This window comes from Solea senegalensis, linkage group LG17, assembly GCF_019176455.1.
Source record: "Solea senegalensis isolate Sse05_10M linkage group LG17, IFAPA_SoseM_1, whole genome shotgun sequence".
NCBI classification, from domain to species: Eukaryota; Metazoa; Chordata; class Actinopteri; order Pleuronectiformes; family Soleidae; genus Solea; species Solea senegalensis.
This window is the reverse complement of record NC_058037.1, coordinates 7,871,550-7,889,809: the sequence shown is the minus strand read 5'-3', so window position 1 is coordinate 7,889,809 and position 18,260 is coordinate 7,871,550. Positions and strand designations below refer to the sequence as shown.

At 41.0% G+C, this 18,260-nt stretch overlaps 2 protein-coding genes across 3 annotated transcripts; one reads left to right on the top strand and one right to left on the bottom strand.

Annotated features, from left to right (window-relative positions):
* Position 1: 1 nt before the first annotated feature.
* On the bottom strand, positions 2-6,756 carry zfyve1 (zinc finger, FYVE domain containing 1). Of its 2 annotated transcripts, XM_044049218.1 has the most exons (12): positions 5,408-6,745; positions 5,087-5,330; positions 4,705-4,965; positions 4,075-4,289; positions 3,859-3,965; positions 3,582-3,690; positions 3,400-3,497; positions 3,022-3,139; positions 2,629-2,799; positions 2,294-2,474; positions 2,101-2,214; positions 2-1,599 (listed from the first exon to the last, which is right to left on the bottom strand). In XM_044049218.1, exons 1-12 carry the CDS (start codon positions 5,894-5,896, stop codon positions 1,367-1,369), a joined length of 2,340 nt encoding a protein of 779 aa, XP_043905153.1. In that variant the 5' UTR covers positions 5,897-6,745; the 3' UTR covers positions 2-1,366. The 2 variants fall into 2 exon arrangements, with proteins under 2 accessions (XP_043905153.1, XP_043905152.1); XM_044049217.1 differs by having other exon boundaries at positions 1,527-2,214; positions 5,408-6,756.
* A 175-nt stretch (positions 6,757-6,931) lies between these two features.
* Positions 6,932-10,968, top strand: pigh (phosphatidylinositol glycan anchor biosynthesis, class H). The gene is made up of 4 exons (XM_044049226.1): positions 6,932-7,553; positions 9,165-9,374; positions 9,497-9,580; positions 9,737-10,968. The coding sequence occupies exons 1-4, from the start codon at positions 7,377-7,379 to the stop codon at positions 9,806-9,808; spliced, it is 543 nt and encodes a 180-aa protein (XP_043905161.1). The 5' UTR covers positions 6,932-7,376; the 3' UTR covers positions 9,809-10,968.
* The last annotated feature ends 7,292 nt before the right edge of the window (positions 10,969-18,260 follow it).

The following is an 18,260-nucleotide window of genomic DNA, read 5'->3' as shown; positions in this document are numbered from 1 at the left end:
GTTTGTTTCTGCAGTTTAATACATACTGTGAGCATACATGAACAAAGGCATTGATTTGTTCCGTGTTATATCTGTATTCATTGAAGGTGTACACAGATGTCAACATATCAGGTGTTCTTTCACATGATTTGTTGACATCCAACAAACAAAAATCCGGTTACTATCAAATGAGTCAGACCTTACAATGCTACGACGACTGTGTTGCACTAATAAGGTGTCACTGCTCACTTGGTGCTGCAGCATATTGAAATCTACACAGCCTGAGCTGATGGGGTAAAGGTTTTGTTCTCTTGTAATTATCTCCTGTTTTGAGGGGCCAGCCTCAAAAAGATGCTTAGAAGTTCAAAGTCTTTTCTGTAGAATATCGTGAGCCAGCTCTGTGAAAGCAGTTATATTCTATTTTATCCCACTGCAGTCAGACCCATCAATAACAGATATTCAACAAATGAGGCCATTTAAAATGAAACAATTCCCCCATATACTGTATGTTTAATCTATGCAAATGTTTTAACAGTCAACATGGACAGCGTGACTAAAGCCGTCCTCTTATCATCCATCCATTCAAATATACTAACAACCACAAAGGATAAAGGGCTTATTGTAAGTTGTTATAACCAAGTAAATATGCTGGAATGCATCTTGGTGCTACAGTACATCAGTGGCTTCCCACTGGTTTAAAAATGGCAGGAAAGCCAAAGCTAAGTCAGGCTGCAGTAGAGAAAAACTACAGTAGATTTTGTCAAACGTGGATCAAAATAATTGTGGTGGATCATTGTTCCATTATTTCCTCTTGATCCAGTCCCAAATGTTATATCCAGGGCTCCTGCAGAGACATTCCTAGACTACAAAGTGCTTTCCTGGAATCAGTTCTACGATTATGGTTTACATATGGAGGCCCATACTACAAAAGGTGCTATAACAGTCCTAGTATATCACACTGAGAAGGATTGTCAAACGGATAAGGGTTTCATCATGTACATGAGTACAGATTGAAAAAGGTCTAAAGGGGCACATGGACATTTTTCCCTGAACTCAAACAAAAGTAAGCATTTAATGAACTATACTCACTTTCATAATCTCTCTGAGTAGCACTTCTTCAAGCTATATTCAAGTCTCACTCTGATTGGTATTCTTCACAGTGTAAAAAAATAGGCATATTAAAGTAAAATAGCATTGAGGGACTGAAATTACACGGGAAAAAAAGTCCAAACTGAAACAAAGACAGTCAGGCAGCAGCCAAGACAAGCAACTAAAAGCAACAAGGATATGAAGTCTTTCAGCCAAAGGCCACGTGAATTTAATTCCAGTTTTCATCAAAGTTAGCATCTTTAACCATTCTCCACTCTAACTCCCACTCCTGGTCCTGCTAGAGATCCCCAGGTTTCTGGTTGCATCCGTTGCATACCCTCACGGGATGATCCCAGCCACGGGAGGGCACGGAGCGCCGTTCCTGAGAGCAGTCATCACACACGCCCTGGCCGCAGGCACGACAGTGGTGGATGGAGAGACGGGGGGCGAATTCCCTCTGACACTCGCAGCAGGAGTGGATGTCCTGATCTGGGACCCAGTATGCTGGGCGAGCTGCGTCCTTCACCAGGCCTGGATGCATGAGAGAGTTTAATATTAAATAACAAGCTACACTTAGAGCTGAAATTATCAGTTGATTAATTAATGAACAGATGGGCAGAAAATAACTAGCAAATACAAAACCCATTTCCATCTCTAAAAAGCCAATAAAAACTCAAATCTGTAATTTGTTAATTCAATTAAACTGTTTAACAGAAAATATTTTCAGCAGTTTTTGCTGACTTATCTAAATTGTATTTGTTAAACAAACATTATTGTTGGGTCACATCACCTCTTATCATCTTTTTAGGTATGTCAGTAAAAACACTGACAATCTTTTCTCTGCACTTTTTAAGTAAAAGTTTAATGCATTTTTAGAAAGCGTCCCAGCTTTTTTAGAAATGGGGTTTGTATGTGGCCTGTACTGTGACCAACTCACCACTAGGAGTCCTCCAACTTCAAACAGTTTGACACTGGACAGAGCGATTTTCAATAAGGAGTGATTCTGATAAGGCAAATAAGTCAAGTGCTCACCCAGAGGGATGTCGATAGCACCAACTACAGCACCTAAAGTGTTCTGAACAGCCTCCCCAACCTTCCTGGCTATCAGTGTTCCTCCTTCTTCTTCCAGGGCAGCATCCAGTAACTCTACAACAGCAAAACATCCACCTATCAGGTCACACACTCTCAAACTGCCTTAGCCTGTAAGTTTTTTTTATTTGCATACCAGTTGAGATTTCCCTGTTGTGAAAACATGCATCGCAGACTCTGACGGGTGCGAGACCCCAGCCCCTCTCTGGAACTGGTCGGGATTTGGAGGAGCAGGCATCACAGAAACCCTCCCCACAGGCACGGCAGTGGTGCTTGGTGTCATTGGGCTGGAACTCTTCTGCACATTTATGGCATTTCTACATCAAACAATAACAAAAACACACGTGACTCTTGAATCGAGTTTCATGCTTAAAATTTGCATGTGGGAAATGCCTCTAAAAATGCTACAAACAGTTCTACTTTCAGTGGGGTTTTTTTTAGCTTTTGTTTGATTTTAGTCATGTACTGTACCAGGATAAGGGAGTTTGGTTTCCAGTAAGCAGGAGCAATCTGGTCAGTAAGCCAGGAAGTGACTGCTTTGGCAGGCTTGACGCTGAGTTCAGACACTGACTGAGAAATGTATTTCACTCCATCCAGCAACCGCTGAGCAGCATTGTTGTTGTCTTTCAAAAAGCCATCAGACTGAAAAGAAGGCAAGGAAACAACAACAAAAGAGCAGTTTGTTACAGCGTGAATTGTTCTTGGCATTATTTATATTAATCTTCAGCACTTTTGTCTTGATCAGTGTGGTAAAATGAAAACACACAACACACCAAAAGTGAATGCGACTACATTAATTTGACTAAAAGTGTGTTGAACTGATTTAACCAGAATCTTATATAAGCTGCTCCATTGTGGCCTCACCCCAGGCCAGATGTGCTGGATCTCTGTTCTGACCACTGTTTCCACTGGATCCTGGTTTCCATACCAGTACTGCCTGCTTCTGTAGATCACTGCACAGTTGGGGCACTCGATTACATACCTAAATAAAGAGAAAAAAGACCTCAGACCGACTAATAAATAGACAGATCAGGTTGCCTTATGGTTTTGTGATTTGATACTGTTATATTTAAGCAAAGACAAAAGTAAACAAGCAAATAGTTCCAGTTTAATCGACAGCTGAACCACACTTGGTCAAGTCTTCCCATTTTTTGACCACAATAAATATGGATGTATTGTTTGCGCTCACAAGGAGGCAATTAACAATCATTTTCCAAATGGCTGTGTGGCAGATGGACTCACCCAGACCAGGCGTAGATGGCTAGACCAAACCATGGTGAGTCAGATGAGGCTGTCGTTTTTGGAACAACTATTACCTCTTTCCCTCCCTCGTAGCAGACCTGAGAATTTCAGCACAGATACTCAGATCACATCAGGCTTACTTTAACATGTGCATGTGTGTGACGTTGTAGGTTTGTACTTGCCTTGCAGGTGTAGATGCGATTGTCGTACTGTGCAGAATAGCGGCAGCGATGTTTGGCTTCGTGGTCGTCCCCTTCCTTTAGGTGATTCATGCTTCTCCTACAGCCTGAGCTGGAAGTGGGAGAACACCAAGTCAGAAAAAAAGTTGTTTTTTTCCACAATAAGTGACCTATTGCCATTTATAATTTAAATGATATACAGAGATATTTAATGATATTGTATGATAACATTATATCATGTCTGAATAACAGGTGTGGTAATTAAGTGAGAGATACATACCCACAGCTGAGGCAGATGCTAGAACAGGTAAAGTATTCGTCTGGAAAGAAAGAGTTACTGGTCAAGTGCTCATCTGGTATATCTCCACTGAAACGGTCACTCAGGGCCTGAAGAGAGAAGGAAGGAGGAAATGTGGGAGAGGAGAGTCAATACTGCTCTCATTGCAGATACATGGCTATAATACACCCATTTTATTATACAAGCAAGCATCACAACCTGCAGAGCCTTGAAGATGACACTGGCAGAACGCGGTGAGCGGGTGGTGTTGTTGTCCAGTTGCTGCTCCAGGCTGCGCAGCAAACCACTGAAGTCTGTGGGAGGGTTGTAGGTCCGAGTTCCTCTGTACTGGATAGAACTGAACGCTTCTGGATATAGACCCAGTTTCCTGAAACGTTCCTGAAGTAGACGGTCAGCTGATTCAGAGGGCTTGTCTACAGAAGAAAAAAAGAGAGTGAAGGTCAGGACAACTTAAAATGGCAGTGTGCAACTTTTAAATATAAACAAATGTCTATGAGATTTAATCCATGTATTTATTTAGATATTATGTTGCCCAGCAACATTTCTTCACTGCAAACAAGAAGTGATTTGTTTTAAGTCAAGACAGAGACAACAGCAACATTGTGCTAGTAAAGCAAGACAGCTGCAAACAGGTTGGCGTCTGACTGAAAAAACAAAGAAGCACACGAGAGAAATTTCATAAGTGAACTTTACTGCTTAAAAAACCCTGTTGTTCGGCAGTTTGATGGAATAACCACTTCTTAACAACCCGCTCCAGGTCAGGTCTGATAATATAGTTTGACAGAACCAGTACTGTACAAAATCTTGGACGGGGTTTCTTTTATGTACCTGATCCTAAAAGCTTGGTATGGACAGTCTCATGGAAGATTATCACTGCAGGGCCCAAGGTGGACAGTGGGACATCCAGACCACAGCGACTGGTCGTCGCCTTCAGCTCTCTGCTGAAATGTTTCAAGTAGGCATCAGATGCATCACCCAGGAACTTGAAGAGATCATCATGGAGACGATCAGCATGGGTTCTGTAGATGACCACATCAGAAATGGCAAGGACCTTGAGAAGTAGCCGGGTTCGCTGACCCTGATTGGCTCCTTGTGATCAATGTAAAGAGAGCAAACAAAAAAACATCAACTGATGGAACTGATTGGCCTCATATTACCCCCATTTATGTTTCAGGTTATTAAGCAAATCAGTTGTTTGATTGTCCCTTACCAGCCCCAAGTAGTCCCTCCGTGTCGATGACTACAACCCAGTGCACAGGGTCCATAGCCGCCCAAACACCCACAGTGCAGGACTCCTGGGTGGGTGAGGTTTTGAACACTTCTCTCCCGAGGAAAAAAGTGTGGTTCAAGGTGTGGGATTTTCCCTCCCCAGTGTTCCCAAAGATGGAGACAACTTTGAGGAGCTCATCCGGTCTGCAGCCCAGGCGACTGACAAAGTCTTCCTCATCCCTCACCTACGAATCCACACAAAATGATTCACATCATGACATCACATGAGAGAGATGTGAGTGGCATTTTCTCACACACTTACCTGCATCTCCTCCTTCTCATCCACCAACAGGAAGCTGCACACTTTCTCCAGCTTGGCCTTCAGGATGTCCATCTCTGACTCCCCAGCCATGATGCTGCTCGCCTGAGGAGCTTTGACCGGAGGGTATGGTGTCAGTGGGTGCTTCTTCTTGTTGACTCCACTGTGGGTGCGTTTCTGACAGTCCAAACACAGGTTGATCTTACAGCCCTGGCAGCGTACCACTGCTCTGAGCCGCCCACCACTCATAGGGCAGCTGCTGTCACCTTTGCAGGAGTCACAAAAAGGAACATGTCCGGGTACAAGCCGAACCCGGTCATGATTCCTCATCCGCTCCTGCCTATGGAGCTCCAGTTCACAGCGGGCACACTGCAAGCTGCCACATTCATCACATTCAAATGCAGCCTCATCTGAGCCCCCACAGGCATAGCTCTCCTGACAGACTAGGACCGTGTTCATTCCTTTATCTATGGCTGAACCTTGACCACTCATGTCAAACCTGACAGGACAGGACACAACCTATGATGCTGATAAGAAAGGGGGAGCTGTGACTTTAAATATTACTCAGAATATCAAGACTGCCAAAGAAGTGCAGGTGGAAGACACAAGGTCATGGTACAGTTGAACAAATGTCTGAGACCAGATGTGATGCAACTTTTTATGTTAAAATTATCTAAAAGTTTAAAATGCAGCCAAGAAAAACAATAAAATGTTCGGTTGACTTTGTTACTCCTTACTTTTAACGAGGACGTTCAGTCTGAAGTAAATCCGATGCAGGCAGCAGCTTCAAACACACTTGTCCCGACTAGTGTTTACTTTATGTTTTGGAACAACAATTTGCTAACCAACATTAGCTGCCTCTTTTAATAATGTTACACCTCAACAGACGATGACAAGTTGCTGTAATGCTGGTCAAAATCCCATGAAATGCGCTATATAACTCACTCAACAATTACCAGTCTCTAGCTACTATTAGCTAAACAAAGAGTCTCACTTGTGACTAAACAAGCTACCTTCATTTCAGTCGACTGACTTAGCAGCGGCTACTGATCGGACGGACAACGCCTGAGTCGCTGCCTCAGCACAGTCTAAAACCGGACACGTACACCAACACCATACACCGACTGCCACACACACACAGTTAGCCAGCTGAGCTGTTTTTCATCAGACCTTGTAGATGTTGTTGCTTTTACATCAGCTGATCGGCTTGTTTTTATCCAGAGGTCAAAAGTCGTAAAATACGCAATGCACACTGGGTAATGGAGGCGTTAGGTGTCGTTGAGAATAAACAACTTATTTCATTACGTTTATAAAGAGTCGTGTTTGGCTTGTAGCACATTTACTTAAATGTACTCTTAAATTGTGTATAACTGAACTTGAACAAAAGTTATTTCAATAACTTGGATGGCACTTAGCGAAATGCCACGACTACCCACAATGCGTTGCAACTTCCAGTTGCTCTTGGGGGAACTTTTCATTTGTAGCCGGCGTACACCGGTGTGGGCGGAGACGGCAATTTATACTAATTTGGTGAAGTAATATTGAGTGCGTACGCATATATAATTTATTTATAGGCTTCTAATTATTTATATTATTCTGTTTGCTGTGGAGTTTATGGGTCGTCGCTTGCTCTAGTTTATTAGAACCACATGAACTCTATCGAACCCGAGTGCCCCGGTGTTGATAACGAGTTCGACTTTGTTTAATGGCATCAATACACTTGTTGTGGGAACGTTCGCAATTCTGACATCTTGTATTTCCTTTCTTTTAATGTAACTGGAGCATTAAATATAGGTTCCTATGCACTGCCGCTAAGTAAACGCCGTTGACTTTGCGCGTTTCGATGATCCTCCCCGTTTACAGCAGCTAGCTAACGGTAGTTCCGAGCTAACCCGTTTTCATCTTTAGCTAACTGAGCTAACTCTGTTTTTATTCTCAACCTTGATACTATTGCTTTTCGGAGGCCGTCACGATGGAAGACGATGCGTTCACTGACATCAGTGGCAAATCCATATCTTTGAACTGTCAGACCCACTCAAGCCTCTGCAGGGAGTTCATAGTCAGCTCCCCCAAAGTGTCCATCGGCAAAGTGATGGTGTTCACCTGCTCCGTTTGGCTCCTGGCATACGCTGTGTTCTTCTTCACAGAGGTAAAACTTCACCAGCTCTGGTGGCTTTCTCCTTCTATATGTTACAATTCTCAATCTTGCCAGTACACACAGAGAGGGATAGAGGTTCGCTTTAGGACTTTGCAATGAATTCCATTAATTTATCCCCAACCTTAACCTAACCTCAATTCATACCTTAGCCTTGAACATAACCAGATCCTCAGAAATGATGTTCTGCCTTATAAGGACAAGGTTTTGGTCCTGATAAGGTCACACACACATTCTTGTACAGCTATCTTGGTGAGGTCACTCAAAGGCGTAATGCATTCCCTAGTCCCATCACCCTTACCTTTATAACTAGATTCTGAATTTGAACCTTTAACCTAACCCTGACATAAACCCAGCTCTAAAGCTTATCCTAAAACCAAGTCTTAACCCATAAACAGGTGTGACAGAATGTCCTAATTTTGTATATATATATATATTTTTTTTTTAGTTTTAGATACTTTATTAATCCCCTTAGGGAAAATATTCTCTGCATTTTCACCCATCCTAGAATTAGGAGCAGTGGGCTGCCACACTGAGTAGCGCCCGGGGAGCAATGGGGGTTGGGTACCTTGCTCAGGGGTACCCCAGCCCTTTCGACCTGGTGGGGACTTGCCCCGAAATTTTCTGTGGTCTATCATGTTTTTGTGTAGACAGACACAAAGCAATATCACATTCTTGTGTTCAAAAAGTGCTCATTATAATGGCATAATAAAAATAATATTGACAAACAGTAGTTTGGAATTGCAGTTTCACATTTAATCATCAACCGCTATGGATTGTCTCTCCTATCTGCAATAAGTACAGTGCATTTCTGTCAGAAATTAAATTACTTCTAATTTAAACATTTACTATTTTGATAATCAATAAATAGGAGTTCTCTATTTTTCGGCCTTTTTAATGTATATATTTTTTGGTCTCTTTGCGTCATATAACAAAGAAATCACAACAATTGAATATCTTTGGTGTGATGATTAAACAAGCCATTTGAGAATGTCATGATTTAATGTTGGAAAACAATTTTGTAATGTATCACCATTTTCTCTATGCCTGCAACGATCAATTAATTAATCAATAATTGATAAATAATCAATTACTTACTTAATTGTTAAGTATTGTGATAATTGATTCATTGGTTTGAGTGTTTTTTCGAATAATTAATACAAGTTTCCAGATTTTTCAGCTTCTTAAATGTGAATATTTTCTGGTTTCCTTGCGCCATATAACAAAGACATCATTAACACTGAATCCTTTGTTCTAAGCTATGTTCTTTTCTTTGACTGTGTAACTGTGTTTGTTGACCTTCAGTGACTAGAGAAGGTACAGTGAGTACTTCTCGTTGTATAAGGTAAGCAAACAAACTTACACTAGACAAAGAGAAGGACATAGTTTTGAGAAATAAAATTAAAATTGTGAGCTAGATTGAACCTTCTTGGACTGAATCCTTGTTTTTTTTTGGACAAAAAAAGACATTTGAGAACATATTTGGGAAGCACCACCAACATTTCATAAAAATGAAATTAAAATTGTCACAATATGCTATTGATTCTGAACTGTAGGATTCACATGAAGAGGCCCCTCATGTGAACGTCTTTCCTTCTCTTGCAGAACACCGCTGTTCTGTCCAGTGCTATAATCATCACCCTGGTCGGTATGATGCTGCACATCCACTTTGTGAAGGTGGACCATGAGTCCTTACTCGTCATTGGATCTTTAGGCATCCAGGTGTCCTCCAGCTACGCCTCAGGCCGCGAAACGACCACTTTCATTGAGATCAGCAAGATCAAGGATATTGTTATTAATGAAGCAATATATATGGTGAATAGATACGTTTCAGCTCTATGCTAATATCAATTCATTCTTTGATTCTCGTACTGCAGTTATTTCAGTATATGTGTTTACAAACTGAGTGAATTGATATATCATGCTTTTTATTTTAGCAACAAATCATCTACTACCTTTGTGTACTGTTGAAGGACCCCTCAGAACCCAATGCAGTGTCCAGTGTTGTGCCGTTGTTTCAGGTAAGGGCGAATGCACAGTGTAAGCTTTCTGTCTCATATAACACGTAAACTTGCTTTCGCCAACTTTCAAAGTTTTTGTTTGTCCACCTGCTGTGTTGAGAGCGTAAACATTCAGAGTAACCTGTTTCTAATGAGCAACCTCTTTTTGTCTTTCAGAGTTCAAAGCCCAGGCTCAATTGCTTGGTGAAGGTTTACAAAAGCTGTCAGGAGATTCTTTCGAAGTGCTGATGACGCACAAGCATTTCTGGTTGTACAGCATGCCTTTAATATTTTTTTTTCTTTAGTCTTAGTTTTGTTTTTAGTGAATAAAAGTAGAACACCATTGGTTTTGTGTATCTTTAATTTAGTTAAATTTAATTTAATTTAATATAATTAAATGTTCAGTGTATTTTATAGTCATATACTGATTTGATTTTGTTAATGCTTGTGTAGTTAAGAACCAATTATTTTCCCTGTATTAATTTATTATGCCAATTTCTGTATTGTACACAATTTTCATATACAAGTATTTTCACACTCTTCCAATTAAAATGTATGATGAACTGAATCATTAGCTGAACAGCTCATCATTTGAAAAGGGGCATGGAACCAATCTGTGTGACAAGTGGGGTTCTGGTCAGGGTTTGAGGAGCTTTACTTTACTTCCCCAGTAGGGGGCAGTAGTAGGCTAAACTCATGTACAGCAGGCAGAAGAAAACCAAATTAAACTCTTCTTATTGTGTATTTAGATGATACAAGAGCTGATCAGCCATTTCACTTTAGTCTTTGTCCACTGTTAAATAGGAAACATTCAGAATTGAGCTTTTTAAGACACTATGAATGATTTTTATAGTGTAATTATATTATGTCAGATGTGTTGTATATATTTTTAAAATATTAACGCCTTCTTCCTCAAATATGTTTTCACTTCCTCATAACTACACCTTCACCCTAAAGACAGTTGTCCATGGAGATATTGCAAGACCTGTTAAGAGAACTATTACTTGAGATAAACTCAGATCAAATGACAGTGAGGAGGATCAGTTTCACAATACACAGAAATGCAAATGTTGACCTTTAGGAATAATGAAAAGTCAGGAATTGTTAGCAAACTATTGAAATTGTGATGCTGGATAAATATCTTCTAGATTTAATTTCATATAGATCAGTGTTTAATTAATGTCCATATATATATATATATATATATATATATATATATATATATATATATATATATATGTATATATAAAATGTGTCAATATGATTAAAAAGACAGACAATAAGAGCTTAGCAGAAGTAATTCAAGTGTATGTGTAAACAGCAGTACTGTATGTGCAGGCAAATGAAAAAACAAAAGTGAGAGTATGTGTTCAGTATTTTCCACCAAGATGATAAAGTTCTTCAGAACATTTGCTTGTGGTCGTCACTAATTTATACCAGCGTGTCTGGAAGTGTAATGGGTTTCCACTGCCTTCAGTCTGAAGTTCAGAGGCCTTTCCTTCACCAGTAGTCGGCCTGTGATTCCCACCAGGCCTTGTATTTTCCATCCACTTTATCTCTTGACAACCATCTGCAGCTGCAGGTCAGACCGGTGTGTGAACTCTGTGCTCCACAGGACGACAAACCGGGCACAAGGGTGTGATTTTTTTGCTGTGATTTCTGCTGTGAAAAGTGGCCCTCTGACAGGATAATAGTCTCTCCTGCATTGAGGTGTGAAATGGTCAGGAACCAGGCAGAGGGCAAAGCCTGGGAGTGTCCACGAGTGACACCTCAGGGCCTCTGAGCAGGCCTCATAAACCAGCAGTCAGCCCCCCCCCCACTGTGTGTGAAATCACAGGTACAGTGGGGGTTTGGTGGAGTGAACACAGAGTTTCTTCAGGTGTGGACTGATGCCAGTCGTTGGTGTGGACTCTTAATTATCTCTGTTTTTAATGTGGATTGCGATCCCACAGCTACTTGTTTAGTTTGCCCACATTATGTATGTCTGTGGCTGTATTTCACGTTCACACGCTCGTCTATTCTGTTAGTCATCACAGCTGATTTTCATTTGACAGTTCATTAAGTGATAGTTATCCATTATCTTTGTGGCGACTGTAAAATCAGCTTATGGTGTTTAGGTTGTGGGGATCGGTTTAGTGGAAGAGGAGGGTTTAGCGTCCTGCTGAGCTGGGGAGGGTCTCTTTACCACCCACAGTTTACACACATGCACACACACACACACACACACAATTGAATCTCTTATATTATAGTCTTTTAAATGCTTTGTACAAACAGGGAAAACAGAAAAACAGCTGGTCTGAATAAGTCTACATGTAGACTAACACATTTAGGGCTCAAAACGTATTGGTAGTGTTGACTAAGCAGTAGATAAGGAGTTAATTCTAATTTTTAAACAAACAAACAAACAGATTCAGGCTCTGATTATTTTAGTTTCTGTTTATGGCAAAGCTAAGCTGCTTTTGTCATGTAAACATGAGATTGGTGTTAATGTCACCAAAGTCTAAGCAACAGAAAAAGCACTTTCCTCAAACTGTCAAACTAACTCGCATTTTTTACCCATTACCCCCAAAAAGTCCAACACAATGGATTTAACAGAAGATATGTAAGTACACCAATAAAGTTAGTCATTTGACACACTTCACCCGACCCAAAAAACCCCGACATTTTCAAATAAAACTACTCTTCTGTGTCTTTGTATTCTCTCTGTGTTCACGGCTGAGGGGCACTGAAGAAAGAGTGTGTCACTGTATTGTTTGGAACACGTCTGTGTATTCAGTCTACCTACTGGTCCACACAGGCAGGTGTAACTCGGTGGCAGTTTGGATTTGAATCTGGAAAAAAACCCCGCCTCATAAAGTCAGTCTATTTTATCTTTATCTACTTCATTCTTTGACGCTGAATCTATATGTACATGTATACAGTCTCGTAAAGAAGTCTACCTCCCTGTAGGGCACCTGTGTTTGTATTTGTTTACTCCCATTTACTCTTTCATCATGGAGAGTTATTGTAAAAAACAACTTGGACCAAGTAATAATTTCCACAGTCAAACACTTCAGTCTACTGCTTGTCATCAGAGCTCACCTTGGGGACTCATAGTACAGCTCATTGTTTCCTAACGCTCAAAAGGCGTCCTTTATTGTGTGAATCCCGCGTGGACAAGCCCGTGCAACCCAATATGATGTGCAGTCTATTCAAGTTCAACAGTACTCAGCCTCCTCCACGTTCAACTAGACGGTGTTTCTTTGAACGGAAGCAGAAGAACAGATAAGACTAAGCTGCAGGTTGGGAGGATAAGTACGGTCTGTTGGGCGGCATTGCAGAACCGGTCTTGGCACAAAAGATCATTTATAGCTTTGTGGAACGTTTTCAGTAACATGATCCTCTGACTGACTGAACAGTGTCGCTGCTCTTATGGTCGTTGCTAAAAGTGCACTATATATAATAATATGTCATTTTTAAATCCTCCTCTAACCCTTGTGTTGTGACACTATGGGATCTTTATGCTGCAGGAAGTTTTTTTTTCTTTTTGTGCTGGTAATACATCAATATAAGTTCAAAGATGAATGTAGGTAATTCATCAACCCCCTAACTAAAGGCTGACACACTGCTTTGACGTCTCCAACCACCTTGATAAATAGTTTTCTTCTTCAGGGGGAAACTTATTTGCTTAGAAACCAGATTTCCTCACAAAAGGAAAGTCCAGTGCTGCCTTTCTTCTGTCCTCTGACAGGAGAGAGTGTCGGACCTGAGTAGACAGGCTGTCCAAAGATGTTTACCTAGGCTTTTATCGCCACACCCAGCCTGCATGCTGCTGCTGTCCCTGCTCAGAGAAACCATTCATGGCAGTGCGTGTAAAAGTCGATGTTCCTTTTTAGTCACGGCTGAGCTCCCGCCATCTGATTTCATTTCGGAGTGGAATGAAAAGTTTGAAAAGCACAATTAAACGAATGAAACTGCTTCCTCTCAGGCCACGCCCTTGCAGCGTCACCTGGTAGATGTGAGGTAAGAGAGGTGAATTTCTCGTCAGACCAGCTGGCAGAGGCAGAAGCCTGCTCTTCAGGTTGTGTCAGGGGAGCTGACAGCAGAGAGCTACCTGCAAACACGCATCCATTTTCTCTGTTTGTCTTCACAGAAAAGAGCCAGGACATATGGCCCTGTCTGTGTCTGTGTGTGAGGGCGGGTCTAAACTGCCATATTCAAATCCTCTGATTGTCTTTGAGCTGCAACAACGATGCTGTCATTGGCCTTAAAATTGTCAGATTTGATTGTGTGTGTATGTGCTGCACAATTCCACTCCCATATTGGCAATATACTGTGTTGTTGTTGACAGCTGCTTAGTTTCTTCACTGACAGTGGTACCACTGTGTCTGTGAACAGTGACTTTTATGCACTGGTTTCCATGAAACTGTAAAAAGAGAAAAAGAGACCATTAACAATGACTCCAGCCTCTTGAAAGCCTCATCACATTTATGGAGTGTTTTGTTTGGGTCCATTACTTTTAATAATCAATCATAATTATGAGGCAAAGCACAAACAGACCCTTTAACTGTTATGACTCCGGTGATGTCATTTATTGTTTTGTGGTCAGCCCCATCTTTAATTTTCATCCCATTGATGGAAACTTCCCCCAGACAGCTGCTGATGTCATGATAACAGGGCTGTCTTCCTGTGTGTGTGTGTGTGTGATAACAGATAAGTACAAGTATGTGCAGATACTGTATGTGACACGCGAGACATAAGCATAAGTACGTCTCATCTGTAATCTGACGTGAAGGAGTCGCACATTTTTAGAGATGCGATGTCACTTGTTCGGCGAGAACCCCTATGTTTACCTCATGCCAATCACATGTGGAATAATAAGTCACACACACACAAGTGAGGGAGAAGTGGAAAATGATCGCAGTGCCAAAAAAGTTTGGAGCTCTAGAAACCTGTGCTACCAGACCAAAAAGTCCACGTTTTCAAGTTATACAATATAAACATCATTATTTTAAATTGAAGTTTGGCTTTAATATCCTTCTTTAAAGTTCAAAGACTATTTTTTTTTGGAGACGGTTCAACCTAACAGTGACTTTAAAGCTGATCCTGCATTTTACTGGCGAAGGTCAAAATGTCTGTATCTATATACGACTGTGAGTGTGTAAGCACAGGCAACAGGATGAGGTTGTCTCATTATCCTGACTAATGGGAAGCCCCACGGCAAGTTTCTGTTACATCATGAATACTTTACACATCAGTGTTGAAAAAAAAACATTCAGTGCACCACGTACTTTACTGTACTAGACATTTTACTAGAATATTTTTGATTTCATACTACTTTCTACTTGTGTGTCATCATTCTCTGACATCATACATTAATTCAGTACAGTCACTCAAGTTATACATGTATGGACTGGTTATGAAAACTTACAGACTTCTAAACTTCAATGATTTCTGAAATAATAGTAACAAGTGTAGTGTGTAGCACTCTTGCAGAAAGGTGACCCATATTTGCAACCCAGTTGGAAAGAGGGCCTTTCTGCATGCAGTTTGCATGTTCTCCTTGTGTGTGCGTGGGTTTTTCCTCCCATTTCCAATGAGGCAAATTGGACACTCTAAATTGACCTTAGGTGTGAATGTGAGTGGATGGGGTTGGCACCAGCACCCTCCGCAGCCCTCATGTGGAAGACAAAGTGTTAAAAGATGAATGGATGGATAAATAGGAGTCATTTTGTATAACATTGGAGAGTTTTGTGTCTGACGTTTTCCTAATTGTAATACAGTGACCAGCCGTTTACTGTTTAATGTTTCATCTATGACAGTCATAGAAAGCATGTTGACTGAAGGAGCCATAAAAGTACTTTGTGAAATCCCAACCCTGCAGAGTTGCAGAAGAGAAAGCGGTGGTGAAACGAAAAAAAAAAAAGCATGTCAGGTACAATGATGTGAAAACTGAGATGTAGAAATTCACGGCCATCGAAGGCAGTAACTTCCGACTGACTACATCACATCCTCATGAGGTGTGAGTATGTTGTAAAGGACTGATTCATATAATACACCTTTGATGCCGGTGTCACAAACCGTCTGACTAAGCCGCTGTACTGTGTTGTGAGTAACTGGACGGCAACCAGTCATTCTCTGCTCAACATGTCCAGACAAAGCGTATCACTCTCTCAGAAACTTGAGCGAAACAAACAATATCTATTGTGTGTCATTATTAGCTGCGCTCCATCATGTGTTGGCATATGGTCACGAGTGTCTGCCTGTTTGAGTTTTGAGGAAGCTGCGTGTTTACACACTCACACTGTACACCTCCTCTAACACATCCCTGGTGTTTGAGCGCGTGTACACTGAAACTGTGTAGTGTGCGTGTGTGGTGTATCCAGCAGAGGTTATGAGAGCTGTGCTGACTTGCACAATGTCCTTGCTTGCTCCACTGCCACCATGTGTGTTGTACAGATGTCACAACACTGCAGCGCCTCCCTCCTCTCTTCATCCCTCAGTGCCACTGTGAGAACACTTCACCCCCTTGATTCCCAGACAAGGACACACCCTATTTACAGGCTCACCTCCAATCAAATCCCACCCTTCCCATATGCAAACAACACTCAATATTCCCTCCAAAACAAGTTAACTGTCACTTTTCAGAACTGACATGCACACAGTCGTATTTACAGTATAGGGTCCGTGGTTACGTGTCGTCATCTCCAGCTCTGCGACGGATTTAGATGCAGTTTGATAAACAGTGGCAAACCCAAATGAATCTCCCTTTAAACTTTACTTCAATTTGTGCTGTTGAAGTTACAGTATGATCAACAGTGTTTATTCATTTACATACATGTTTACAAATCATATACTATGCGTCGAGTGCATAATATTTCAACAGAATGTTAAAAAGACAAAACAAGAACAAAACAGCAACAATATCCAGAGTTCAACAAATGTTATAAATCATAAAGACCCATAATCTACCTTATATTTAGTTATCCCCTGGTTGCCATATATCTGCCCCCTTTAAATACCCTTTATTATAATATCATATTAAATCTATGCCAAAGAAACTTTGCATGTTCTTAATTCATTCACAACACTCTCTCCTGTATAAGTAGTGCAAAGTGCAAATCTAAATAGACCTTCAACATGGAGCTAAAAATCAATCCTATGATCGCATTACTCTTGCAAAAAAAAAAGGGCCAACAACTCTATTATTCTCACTGCAAGTACTGGAGATTACAGTCACAGAGGAGTTGATTGGTGAAATAGACAAAGCTCAAAGACATTTTTAATCTACAACCAATGTGTATCTCAGACTTGATAATATAGACTAGTTGTATCACTCCCCCCACCCCTCCAAACAAGCCATTCAGAAAACCGTTGTCCCTTTTAATTCAAATCAGAAGGAAGGTGTTACGATCTGCCAAAAATCACTCCTGCTCTCTGTTCTGCTCAGATAATGTGGTCGTTTGCTGCCGCTCTCAAAGACAATACGTCGGTAGATGTGTGCTGCAGAGAGTGTTGATAAGATTGTGACACCTTTAGTGAGTAAACCATCAATCAGACTTTCATCAGACTACGTCTGTTTCATCACAGGAGCAGACTTGGACACACAGAGGGTCGGATGTGATGCTATCACAATAAACATCTGTGTATACTTCACGTGTCAGGTAATTGTCCCATGTTTGTTGTGAAACATTAACCCGGGCCCTATATTGTGTATTTCAGTGAGTGTGTTAAAATATATAGCTGGCATGTGTACATTATACACATATACGAATGCATGTGCTTTACTGCATTTAATGCATTGATTCTTCTCCATTTATCATAATATCAGATCTTATATTATTGACACTGCGGGTCACTGTTGCAAAGTATTGCTGCTGTTGTCGTGTATGTTCTTTTTATGTGTGTTTACATGCAAATGAAATCCAAAGTGCTGCCAAAGACAAAAAGACAAACATAATTATTAAAAGCTATGTTTATTTTTTTTCAAATATATACTCAAGTAAGTCAAATATTGTGTCATAGTTTGATTGTGAATTCAGAGAAAACTCTGTACCACCCATCAGTCCTCCTCCTTTGACACTACAAACACCACAGTTGATTGCACCACTTTCTCACAGACTTTCTGTGTGTGTGTCCTGAGCTGTGAAGAGCTCACGCTGTCCAGCGTCGTGTCTACGTGTCACCAGTAACATAATAAGGCCTGAGACGAGGCCTGATTGAAGTGCTAATGAGCTAATCATCCCCTGAATGCCCTCCTCAGCTGTCTCATCTCAGGTCAGGCTGCGTGAACTTTATCTCTGCACCACTTTGTTCGTATCTGCTCACTGTTGGTCACTATAAAGCCATTATTTCACTTGATGACTGCAGATTAAGATTGAGGCGACAAAGCTACAAATGGCTCAGATGTATTTCTAACCCCTCATACGTGACAGCACGGCATATTTGAATTAAAAGAAAGCAAAAGCTTGTAATTATGCACAGATGTTGACTTTGTTTGCATGTGTTGGAGGTTGTTTGCATTCGGCTGTTCCCATATATTTTCCTCAGCTGCGTGAATGACAAGCCCAGCAGATGCAGGGACAGAAATAATCGTTGCTGCCTTCAGGCACAGTTACAGTCAGGAACTGGGATAAGTCTCATTGGCTGCGGTTGACACCGAAACTCACAGTTTATGTTTTGAGAGAATTTGTCCTGTGAGTAATTGTTATGTAAATCAACT

Bases quoted from the DNA above. Each gene is read 5' to 3' on its own strand.
- zfyve1 (XM_044049217.1), bottom strand. From the start codon at position 5,896: ATGAGTGGTCAAGGTTCAGCCATAGATAAAGGAATGAACACGGTCCTA. The intron at 4,290-4,704 runs GTACATAAAAGA...TTTCTTCTGTAG, and splicing joins TACCAAGCTTTTAGGATCAG to ACAAGCCCTCTGAATCAGCT. The intron at 3,966-4,074 runs GTTGTGATGCTT...TTCTCTCTTCAG, and splicing joins TCATCTTCAAGGCTCTGCAG to GCCCTGAGTGACCGTTTCAG.
- pigh (XM_044049226.1), top strand. From the start codon at position 7,377: ATGGAAGACGATGCGTTCACTGACATCAGTGGCAAATCCATATCTTTG. The intron at 7,554-9,164 runs GTAAAACTTCAC...CTTCTCTTGCAG, and splicing joins CTGTGTTCTTCTTCACAGAG to AACACCGCTGTTCTGTCCAG. The intron at 9,375-9,496 runs GTGAATAGATAC...TTTTTATTTTAG, and splicing joins TTAATGAAGCAATATATATG to CAACAAATCATCTACTACCT.